This window comes from Carassius carassius, chromosome 2, assembly GCF_963082965.1.
Source record: "Carassius carassius chromosome 2, fCarCar2.1, whole genome shotgun sequence".
NCBI classification, from domain to species: domain Eukaryota; kingdom Metazoa; phylum Chordata; class Actinopteri; order Cypriniformes; family Cyprinidae; genus Carassius; species Carassius carassius.
The window spans coordinates 8484972-8497959 of record NC_081756.1 but is presented as its reverse complement, the minus strand read 5'-3'; the positions used below and the strand labels follow the sequence as shown (position 1 = coordinate 8497959).

General features: G+C 36.2%; 1 protein-coding gene across 2 annotated transcripts in view; it reads right to left on the bottom strand.

Moving 5' to 3' along the window:
• Positions 1-12988, bottom strand: part of LOC132101487 (synaptotagmin-7-like) — a 125535-nt gene that overhangs the window by 54335 nt on the left and 58212 nt on the right. For both annotated transcript variants that reach the window (XM_059506500.1, XM_059506508.1), the window contains exon 5: positions 51-401. In XM_059506500.1, the coding sequence (XP_059362483.1) occupies positions 51-401 (351 nt within the window). The remainder of the gene's footprint in view (positions 1-50; positions 402-12988) is intronic.

The window sequence follows — 12988 nt, the reverse complement described above, 5'->3', positions numbered from 1 at the left end:
ATTAAGATCAACATTCATAAGATCCATATAAACTGGCATCTGATACTCACAGGAATGACTTGACATCCATGCCTCTGTTCCGGATCTGTCCCATCACGTGGTCCCAGCTTCCAGGATTGGAACGTGATCGTGCCCCTCCACCCGACCTGTAGCGGGACGCCCCTGCCCCAGCCGGACTTCCACGCACCCCCCGCGGGCCCCCCCGGTGGCCCCCACCCCCGGGCCCAGTATGCAGTTGGCCCAGACTCTGGGAGGTGGCTGGGGGGTCATTGGGGCCTGGCGGGGGCTGGTGGGTTAGGGGCTGCTGGAGGCTTTGCTGCCTGACCAGGGGCCTGGGGCGCGCTGCTGAGGACGGGATATGCTCCAAGGTGGAGGTGGTGGAAAGAGAGGGGTCCCCAAAACTGGCACCGTATCGTACGAATGGGGCCGAGTTGTGGGGAGAGACGAGGACAAGAAACAGGGACAGAAAGAAAGTCACAAGATAAAGGGATGAGAAGGCATACACAATTAATGAAGACCAGAGAGACCCAAGAGGAAGAGGGAGAGGAAGCAAGACATGAAAAGATGACAGAATGAGGAAGAGTGTTGGGACACAGAAGAGAAACAAACAAGGCCGTAGAGTTGAGGGAGGGAAGGGGAGAATAAGTGAAGGAAAAGACATTTTAAGACATCCATTGGGGGAGACAGAGGCACAATGAGGGAATGAGGGAAGAAAAAGAAAGCAAAGTTAGCCAGCAACATTAGCTAAATGAAAAACATATACACTACATTCCAACCCCCTTTCCACCGACAGAGTGACAGTGCTGATACTGGAGCCTATGGCCAATCTGGAACCAATAGACGGTTACGTCTTTTTTAAGCTGAAGCCTAATTAAAAATGTAGCACTTTATTGTGGTCTTGTTTAGCAGCACCAACACAAAGGTCATGGGTTTGATACCCAGGAATTACATAAACAGTTGAATTGACTACTTTGAATGCAATGCAAGTTGCTTTAAATAGAATCACCTGCCAAATGCTAGGCAAAAATTTAGATCAATTTCTAATCAGGCACCAATCAGAGTACCCCAATAAAGTCCGAGGATAGGACCTTGCACCAAACTGGTTCTGATGATGACACAGTTCCTCCAGGACAGGCCCTGCACCATTTCAATGGAAAAGGGGTAGTTGTTTCTCTATTAGCATGATCTGACAAAGGCACATGTCTTGTAAAACCAACTTCTTTCTGCTAAAGGCCTCTGCATCTTCAAAAATTTCAATTCAATTATCATTTTTCCCAACATCTTCCTTTGCTCTGCATCATGTCTGATTAGTGCAAAATCTTGTTGAGCCTGTTCTGTTTGATGCTAATGCTCTGATTTACAGCACGAGGGATAAGCACCACAAACCTCTTTCAAGGTCCCAGTGCTGTAATTCTCACATGGCATTCAAGTAAGACTTCCCTGGTGGAAGTATTTGTGAAGGGTCTACATGAATGTCATCAATAACTCAAACTCTGCTACTACTATGCTTTTAATACACTTGTCAAGGTTGCAAAAACAACGGCGGCACGTTAATGGACATGAGTTCATGTACGTAGATGGGTTAGAGTTGGTTGTAGATGATTATTAGAGTGGGTGAGTAGGCAATTTCTTACTATAGGCCATGATGTGTTCCTGAATCAACATTCAACATGCTTTGATAAACTATTACACCATCCATCCAGTGCCATATCGTAAATCTGTGAGCCCCTCCCTCAAAGAACGAGATGGGGCTCTTCCCACAAGCATATGTATGAAAATGTATTGTGCACATACTACTGAGTCTGTCTCCCCCAATTACATAACTGATTTAACAGTAATGAATGTGGTGAATCACCATTGCATTGATGAATTGGTGACTAATTCGTATCAATTCATACAATTTAATTTACACGTTTTCGTATGATGTCCCAGTGATGGTTGTGTTTTGTGATTTTTACTTTCCTTGCCAAAAGTGACGGTCAATGTTGATTTTTAGCAATGCAATTTTATATTTACTAGAAAAATTTCAATTAATGTTGGGCTTCCATTACAATTTATCTTTTTTTACTTTACAAATAGAGACAAACTGAAACAAAATTATATAGTTCTGTAAATTCACAAAAACACCTTTGCTAGAAAACAAAGCCATGTGATGTAAAACATTATTGAATAATACTAGTTTTCAACAACTTTTTGATGTTTCTAAGACTATATTCACTCTGATATATTCTGAGAAGGATTGCAAAGTACAATATTTGAGTGTCAAAGATTGAAAGGTGCACTGAACTCTTGAAGTGAGGCATGTTAAAGTGTGTATATCTTAACCCTCGTGCTTAAATCTGATTGGTTGATATAATTTTTTTTCCATATCTAACAAAGAAGTTGGTCCATGCACACATCCTATTTTAAAATCACGTTATAATGCCACAGGCATTGCAATGGCACTTGTTTCACAAGATAAATATCTTTCCATACATGTATCCATATATAAACAGTATATATGCATGTATGCAATGAAGTATATCACCCTGCACTTATGCCCATTATGCAGCTTGAGCTGTCATTAAGTAGCTTACATTCTCCATCTACTCGTTTTCTCATCTCTGCTTCAGTTGAATGTGTTATAAATAGGTTTAGAAAGCAAGGAAAAAAAAAAGTGTGGGGGACGTAGACTCAGTTGAAACAATGATCAAAGTGAAAAAATACAGAAGCAAAAGAAAGTGTCAGAGAATGAAAGAAAAATACAGTTCTCCAAATGAAGTTTTGCTGTCTTTAGAGTAAAAAATGAAAGTTTTTTCTGGTTGTATTCATCTGGCCTCTAGCCCTCACTAGACATGAATACTGTGTGAAATTTGACATTTAAGTACAACTGCTTTGTTAAATACTGTGCTTGAAAAAACAATTCTTGGCAATTTTAGGCCAGTACTTCCTCAGATGAATGTTAAATATTCAGTGGCTAACTGAGAAACCATGCATCACATTACTGATGCTTCTGTCACATCCTCCGTAACGCAGCAGCAATTTCATATCAGAAAGTTATAAAGGATCTTATCCTCTCACAGCTAAAAGTTTATAGTGAGATTAGCAAGTGCATTGATTTATTAAAAGGGTCATATGATGCGATTTCAATTTTTCCTTTCTCTTTGGAGTGTTACAAGCTCTTGGTGCATAAAGAAGATCTGTAAAGTTGGAAAAACTAAAGTCTCAAATCCAAAGAGATATTCTTTATAAAAGTTAAGACTCGTCCACGCCCCTCTAAAACGCCTCACTTAAACACGCCCTCACATGTCTACATCACGATGTGGGAAGATTTCCATAACGCCCAAATGTTCATGCAAAGAAAGGAGGCCTAACTTTTATTCTTGCTGTTGTATATGTTGACGCTGACGCCATGTTGTGGAAATGCTGTGTGTTTCATTGTGAAAGTGAAAACTACTTTGTTTTGCCTTCCAGAAGAGAACACAAATAGAAATCAGTGGTTAAGTTTTGTATTTACAACACTATTCTAGAACAGTTCAGCCCAAATTTTCAGATGTGTGCAGCGCATTTGAATGAAGATGAAGACTGTTTCCTGATCCTGGGAGAGAAGACTACAATGCGTCTGTGCTCAAAGGCTGTTTCTGTAAAGTGGGGCAGTTCCAACTTTGCAAGGACAGTCTGGCGCTTCTGACTCAAAGCCTGTAAATACATGTTTTATATTTAAATAATTTGCCACTGATGATTCAAACGCAAGTTTTGAGCAGTGTACAGTAGCGCTTGTTGTTTGTCGATAGAAACCAATTATAGGTTGAAAATGGGAGTGGACGTAAACATGATATGAAAGAAAGTAAAGTTCTTTGGAGGGCCAAAAGAGATGCAACCTATCTGATGTCACATTAGGCCTGGATAATATTTCAAATGCTCATTATATTCCTGATGATTATGTGCCTGATCAGATTAAGCAACATTGCAAATATAATATTGTGTTTTAATGTGTGTTTTTATTTGCCCTTTAAGTTTCTTAAAGACCCATTTATGTCTTTAAAGAGTAAATACATAAAAATACTGATCAGTACTTTGTAAAAATCTCAGTTCTTATATTGATTAAGGCTGATCTCTATTATCACTGATGTTTTTCTTTTATGTAGTAGGATTTCTAGTTCATATAAGCAATAATTCTAAAGGAATTTTTGGAAATCTAAAACTGGTATTTCCTGCTCAAACAAAAGCAAAAGATGTAATAACCATCTTGAAATATCTTTTTTTGTGAAGTATTGTTTTGATGTTTACCTAAATCAAACATTATGATTATTTAAAATGATAGTACTCTTAATGTTTAAGTCAATGCAAATATATCCAAACAATAGAACCTAGGTTGTATTCCATAATTTGCTTTTTACTCAAGTGGAATTACCTTCTATTCTAAACTTAATTTAATAAAAACGTCATTGTGTGCATTTACTGCTTTTAACTATTGCTTGCTATTTAAAGGAATAGTTCACCTGAACACTGTATCATTATTTACTCATACATATATTGTTCACATACACTAACATTTAAAAGTATGGGGTCAGTTAGCCCAAGATTTAAAAAAAAAAATCAATACAAATTTAAAAGTTTTATTTAGCAAGTACTCATTATATTGATCAAAAGAGACTGCAAATATATTTATAATGTTATAAAAGTCTTATACATCAAATAAATAAATGTTGTTGTTTTTCTATTCATCAAAGAATCTTAAGAAAAAAAAGTATCACATTTTCCTCAAAAATATTAAATGTTTTCATTATCAGCCTAATATAGTAATGAAGCTGAAAATTCTGCTTTGCATCACAGAAATAAATTAAATTTTTATATATATTAAGATAGAAAATAGTTATTTTAAAATGTAATAATATTTCAGAACATTACTGTTTTTACTCTATTTTGATCAAATAAATGCAGCCTTGGTGAGCATAAAAGACTTCTTTCAAAAACATAAAAAAAAGCATACCAACTCCAAACTTTTAAATGGCACTGTACAACACGTGTGGGCCGATGACTGAATTTGGTCAAACCTGGCACTATGAAAAGACAAAATAATAATTCACGCCAAAAGTAAACCATTGTGCTGTGCACAGCCTCATATGGTCATGCTTTTTTGCAACAAACATCTCGAAGAGACTGACACTCACTTGTTAGGTCTTAAGCTGCCGGAGTGCAGGTGGCTCTGGACAGTTTGCCACCTCCCGGACTTGCTGGTCCCTGCGCCTATGCAGCTGTCACTGCGACTGGGACCCCCCACTGCCCCCCCACCCACCTGCCCCTTCTCCAGCGATCCACTGAAAGAGGGAAGAGAGAAATCAGGAAATAGGCAAGAACAAACAACAGGAGAGTTTAAAGAAGAATGAAAGATCCAGGCACAGACTGCTCAGAAGCCTTTAGGCAGAGCAATAAGGAGCAGCTCGAGCCCCGGCTGTAAACCAAGCACGTGTGACGGGCATGTAGAGCGTGCAGGGACCATGTGTAGATGCTTGTCTGCTGGGAGAACAAACAGTTGGGTCTGATTTACTGGGAACAATGGCGGACAGTAACAGGAAGGCAGATGCTGTTGGAATTGGTGCATCTTATTTGTTTGCTACTGTATGTGACACCCCTAAGAAAAGTGATATTGATGTATAACACTGTCCCCGCAAGAAGCCGAATAAACAGCACAGCGAGAACTGGATTAAAAAAAATTAATTTCTCTTGGTCTGAAAGAAATCAAAATAACGTATACCTCAGTGTAGCTGTTATTTCTTCTATATAGGGCTGCACGATTTGGTGTTGAGTGATTATAAACAGCTTAAGGCTACAGTTTAATAAAACATAATAAAATATAGCTACAGGCGTTTTTAGCTGTTTACCGCCACTAAAAATGGCCACGTAAAAGTTTTAAGACCAACTACTCAAGCTGCAATCCTACTAAAGTAAACGTCTTTTTACCATCATCTCACTTTCAGTGAATCAGACAGGACAACTGGGTCCACTGAATATGAATTTGATGACTTCATGTAATTAATATTCATCAGCAATGATGAATCATTTTCAAAGTGTGTCCTTCTCCATTTTTTTAAATGTATTATTTTATTCAATTAAAAATGTAAGTGGACTGCTCGATGCATGCTTAATGCAGTGTTTAAACCAGCCTAAGCTAGTTTGCTGGTCTTGTCTGGTTTGAGCTAGTCTATCAGCACACTGTAGTTAAGCCAGTGTTGTTAACTACACTATAAAAAATGCTGGGTTGTTTCAACCCAACTTTGGTCAATTATGGACTAACTCCAACTATTTGGTTGCATTTTTGAATTACATTTTTAATCCAGTGCTTTAAGTGGGCCGGTACGCACCGGTACTCAGTACCGCCACTTCCAAATATAGCTCTTGAGCGTACCGCCACCTCTCCGTGCGCCCAGAACGTTCTTTTAGCGTACCGGTACGCTCATTTGGACATCTGTTTAAATAGAGGTTTTAATCTTTTGCCTGCGCTGCCGATTTTCAGAGCGCCCTTCACAACGCAAGCGCAAGCAAGCAAGGTCAGAATCAGATGACTCGCTTGCTAACAACCGACCAAGCCTATTTGATATCGCTGCAGGTCAGATGCAAGCTAATGAAGTAATGCAGTAGCTCTTTCAGCTAGGGTGACCAGACGTCCCGAAAAATTCGTGACAGTCCCGAAATCTAAACTGTTGTCCCGAAATCTAAATCTGGCCCTAATTGTCCTGAAAATGATACTAAAGCAAAATCTTGAGTAGTTATTGTCTGATTCATTCATTTATCTAATTAATCTATATGCACAAAGACAATACGACCTTTTTGTTTTAAAGCTTGATGAAGAGAGTGCAAATTGCTGCAGCTGCGAGGAGGACAGCGATGCACGCATACAGGAGTGATTGACAGTTAGCGGCACTGTGTACAAAAAATACGTTTAAGCTCATTAGCGTTAGCGTTACTGAAAGGTCTGATTTACGCACTGTTACAACAGTCATTGTTTTTTTTTCTTTTTACAATGACATTTGAGTTCATGATTTTAATGTTGTTGTTTCTTGTGGCAGACTAAAGAGTAATGACAGACGGTTGATCTTTGAATAAAAATGTGTTTAGTTAAGGTTTTAAATTCATTATATTTTATTATAGGCTACAAAGTCTAATATCATAAGCCCCCCATCCTGTCACCCAAGACCGCAGACACCCCCCTTACCCCCCCACCCGTCCCGAATTTAAGGGTATTTTTTCAAAATCCTTTTGCACATTTTATTTATGTTCAGTAGCTCTTTATAGCTCAAGCAAATCCACAAACTAATAAAAGGATTTATTATTATTATAAGGCCGTCTGTTGACTGCTGTATATAAAACCCCTTCAATATAGTAGAGTCATCAAAAAAAAAAAAAAAATTATATATATATATATATATATATATATATAGGCTATAGAGTACCGGCACCTCTTTTGGGCCACTTAAAGCACTGTTTTTAACCCAAAAAGTTAGGTCAGTCCATATTTCACCCAAAGTTGGGTTGAACAAACTCAACATGTTTTAGAGTGATACACTAAAACTAATAAAAATATTTTAGATCAAATAGATTCTAAATTGAAATAAAGCTGAAATAAACAAAAAATAGTATAGTTATAGTAACAGTAAAAACAGATGAAAATTTTAACTTAATTTTCATTCCTTAAGCTTTTAAAGTTTAAAATTAAGTATTAAAATTACTAAAACTAAAACTGAAATGAAAACTGCAAATATAAAAATAAAAGCTAATTAAAAACATTAATAAATACTATAATCAAATATTGTGACCCTGGATGTGACCCTGGATTTTTTATGCCAAAAATCATTAGGATATTAAGTAAAGATCATGTTCCATGAAGATATTTAGTAAATTTCCTACTGTAAATATATAAAAACTTAGCTTTTGAATTCATTTGGACAACTTAAAAGCAATTTTCTCTGTATTAAATTTTTTTTTTGCACCCTCAGATTCCAGATTTTCAAATAGTTGTATCTCGGCCAAATATTGTCCGATCCTTATAAACCATACATCAATGGAAAGCTCATTTATTACATTTTTGAAAAATTTACACTTAAAACTGGGTTTGTGCTCCAGGGTCACATATAAACAACACTAATATAACTGGATAGTAATTTGGTCTGCTAGTCTGATCATCTGAAAAGCTCCCAAAAGACATTTAAAACCGGTCAACAGACCAGACTAACCAGACTGGTTCAAGATGTCTTCTGTTAAGTCTTTTTTTTCCCAGCTGGGTGGGTTCCTATCAAATTGTGTGAATGCTAAGAGAGCTGAGTGGGATTTGATTTAATGCACTTTTAGGACAGCTGAACGAGAAAAGAGGAAAACTTCAGAATGAAGAGTAATTTGTTTTAACATCAGCAGAGCGTGGTTAATACACAACTTCATTTACAGCCTTCATGTGCTAGTTTGCAGTTAGCGCACGCAGTTCAACAGGAGAGCTGCTGATTCAATGAGATTTCACGTCTTTTTCTTTTGGCTTTCAAATCACAGCATTTGTCAGAATAGTCAAAATTGTGCAGCCCTACTTCTACAAGCCCTACTTTTAGCATTTTTTTTTTTTACGTAATACTTTAAAATTAGCCTTGATGCATTAAGCTTATCAAAATTCAAAGTAAAGACATTTATAATGTTATAAAAGATTTGCATTTCAAATAAACATTATTTTTTTGAACTTTCTATTCTGATGGATCAGAATATGATGCTGAAAGTTCAGCTTTGCATCACGTGGAAAAAAATACATTTTGATCAGTTATTTTAAGTTGTAAAAATATTTCACAATATTAGTTTTTTTTACTGTTTTTTTTTTATCAAATAAATGCAGCCTTCATAAGATAATTTTAAATAGGCTATTACAAAATATTAAAAACAATTTTCCAACCACAAACTTCTTAAAGTGTATGCATAACATTTGATCACATACATATTTTTGACATCAGCTATTTCTTTCAGAACATAACAGAGATACCAGCCACCAGGCCATTTCCTGTATTAATCATTCTTGCTTTCCCTTCAAGTGAGACAAGGACTGACATACATTAAATCTGGACTGTACAGTGACAGAAGAATCTCTAACACAGAGACCAAACACAGACCAAAGGTTAACGCTTCAAACACAGGTGTCGTGACTAGCATAGACAGCAACAGATCCACAACGGCTACTGAAGACACAGATGACCCAGACCACAACATTTGTGCATCAAGCTCAGGGGGTGAACAGAATCAGAGGGGGCTTGACATTTGTTAAAGCAGATGGCAAGGTTGCTGACTGCTGTAAGTCGTGTCTTAATCTCTGTACCTTTTATGCTCTAGTCTTTACATACAGTATCTCTCTATTAAAGATTTTAATGGCGATTTGCAGCAACTGGTGAATGAGACATTTTTTTTTCACCAAAACTGTGGGGCAAACTGCCAGCATTTCCACCATGTTTGTTATTGTTTACTAAATTAAAAACATTAAATATAATTTTCATTAACAGAACTATATAAAATAAAAAATTACTGGATTAATAACTTGAATTTTAAAACCGAATTAATAATCTCGAAAAGATGAATTACTAAAATTACTAAAACTAAAATGGAAATAAAGTGAATTCTGGCTAAACAGAAATATAAAAAGTTAATTAAACTAAACATTCAATCCATTTAAGTTATTTTTAAGAATTCGTGTGAAACAGAAATATTTAAAAATAATTTACAATATTTAAAAATAATAAAAATATATATTAATTTAATTGCTATCAGTTGCACATTTATGTACAAAATAGTATAATAATAGACATGGAAATACTTCTGCTAATAGATTTTAAATGGTTAAAATAAAGTAAATACAAAGTGACTGATAAGTAAAATAAATTATATCAATTAACTAAACAGCATCTATGAAAAAAAGAATAATGACAAACGAGTAAAATATTAAGAAGCCGTCAGAAGCAGATCTCAAATGTGAAGACATTTTGCAAACTCCTGCAACTGTGTCACACAAGTATATAACAGTATGGTACATACTGAAAGCCAAGCTACAAAGAGGAAGTGACAGGTGACTGGAGAGACGAAATACAACAACTACCATAAAGACACAACAGCACAGCAACATAGACGTATTGCTAACAGTCAACCCTCTGCATTCGATCAGGACCAGATGAGACAGCAAGACATACAGTGCACCTTCAGTCAAGATGTTCTTGAATGCATCTGAACCTTTAGGGTCAAAGGTCAGAGATTTCGAGGGTTGTCCATCTCCATGGAATCCATCCATGGGCTGGGAGTGAAATGTTAGCAGTTAGAGACATTAGTGCTGCTGGCAGGGCTGTAGGGAACAGGGGCCTTGAGAAATGAATTGGGCTAAATGTGAATGTTTTAGCGATCCATCAGTCAGAACAGTAGCCTACATCTAAAAAATTCAAATGTTGTTATCATTAACAATCCTCTATTTTGCACAAAATCGGTATTTAATGTGTTTCTTTTGAAAACACAAAATAAAAGTAGTGTATATGACTCATGTGCTGTATTCCATGTCCTCTGAGGTCACATGACAGCACTGTGTGAGGAACAGGCTGAAATTTAAGTCGTTCATCTTCTGTCGAACTTCCTTTGCAGTTGAAGTTTCCAAACTTGCCTCATTAGAGAACCAAAATGAAGTTAGCGAATTAAATTTGAGAGCACTGGTGGAAATCCCACACTGAATCTGTGCCTGCAGAAACAGCCACAGAATGGGAATGCACATCTAAAGAGTTTGCCAAAAATCAGTGCAGAAAAAAATAGAAATGTCTGAAGATTATGTCTGTCCACATATGTATGAGTTTTAACATTTTAGAATACAACACATGAGCCATATATCTAGCAGTCATAAAGTTTGTTACTATCCCGATCACATGAAACAAAAACGTGTTATGAGCTGGCGATATTATATGAATTCAGATTTTGGTTTGTATTTGATTTTTTGGAAATGTAACATTTTGTTTAAAATGTTAAACAAATGTGGTTTGGATTACTAAACTCAACTAAACTGCAAATGTATGATTTAAGAAGAAATGAACTGATAAAAAAAAATAAAAGAAAAGAATAATAAATAAATAAATAAATAAATAAATAAATAAATAAAACAAAACAAAACAAAACAAAACAAAACAAAACAAAACAAAACAAAACAAAATAAAATAAAATAAAATAAAATAAAATAAAATAAAATAAAATAAAATAAAATAAAATAAAATAAAATAAAATAAAATAAAATAAAATAAAATAAAATAAAATAAAATAAAATAAAATAAAATAAAATAAAATAAAATAAAATAAAATAAAATAGGGCAGGAGCCTGAAGTCTGTATCTGTCAACTTTCAGATAAAATTCTAATTTATCCCGGAAATATGACTTCTACTCGAAGATTATGACTTCAATTAAGCAATTAAAACTCAAGGAAATGGTGAACCTCACAACCCTCAGTGGGACTCATGCCATGTCTCACTGAGAGCTATGGGCTGACCTAAAGATTGGACATTTAACCTAGTTTCAGACTGATTGTGGTGTACGCTGAATAACAAAAAGCCAACTACAATGCTAGAAAATGGCGTGGACTGCCCTCGATATAGTTCTTTTCAGATGGGGTCAATGGCAAATATGACTGGCACGACTCACACATGTATTGTGGGTCATGCAAATTGACCTTGAAGAATTAAGATGTCTACGTCAACTTTTTCAGCCTAACTTTAAGTATGAGATCACAGGTCAAAATCACAAAACCTGGAGAAGTAGTAATATTTTTCTCCAAAAATGTAAATAAATTATAAGAAATAACATTGCATGAAAAAAATACACTTAATTCCATGCACATTCCACACCAATTCTCATGACATACAACCCGAATTCCGGAAAAGTTGGGACGTTTTTTAAATTTTAATAAAATGAAAACTAAAGGAATTTCAAATCACATGAGCCAATATTTTATTCACAATAGAACATAGATAACGTAGCAAATGTTTAAACTGAGAAATTTTACACTTTTATCCACTTAATTAGCTCATTTAAAATTTAATGCCTGCTACAGGTCTCAAAAAAGTTGGCACGGGGGCAACAAATGGCTAAAAAAGCAAGCAGTTTTGAAAAGATTCAGCTGGGAGAACATCTAGTTAATTGATATCAGGTCTGTAACATGATTAGCTATAAAAGCTTTGTCTTAGAGAAGCAGAGTCTCTCAGAAGTAAAGATGGGCAGAGGCTCTCCAATCTGTGAAAGACTGCGTAAAAAAATTGTGGAAAACTTTAAAAACAATGTTCCTCAACGTCAAATTGCAAAGGCTTTGCAAATCTCATCATCTACAGTGCATAACATCATCAAAAGATTCAGAGAAACTGGAGAAATCTCTGTGCGTAAGGGACAAGGCCGGAGACCTTTATTGGATGCCCGTGGTCTTCGGGCTCTCAGACGACACTGCATCACTCATCGGCATGATTGTGTCAATGACATTACTAAATGGGCCCAGGAATACTTTCAGAAACCACTGTCGGTAAACACAATCCGCCGTGCCATCAGCAGATGCCAACTAAAGCTCTATCATGCAAAAAGGAAGCCATATGTGAACATGGTCCAGAAGCGCCGTCGTGTCCTGTGGGCCAAGGCTCATTTAAAATGGACTATTTCAAAGTGGAATAGTGTTTTATGGTCAGACGAGTCCAAATTTGACATTCTTGTTGGAAATCATGGACGCCGTGTCCTCCGGGCTAAAGAGGAGGGAGACCTTCCAGCATGTTATCAGCGTTCAGTTCAAAAGCCAGCATCTCTGATGGTATGGGGGTGCATAAGTGCATACGGTATGGGCAGCTTGCATGTTTTGGAAGGCTCTGTGAATGCTGAAAGGTATATAAAGGTTTTAGAGCAACATATGCTTCCCTCCAAACAACGTCTATTTCAGGGAAGGCCTTGTTTATTTCAGCAGGACAATGCAAAACCACATACTGCAGC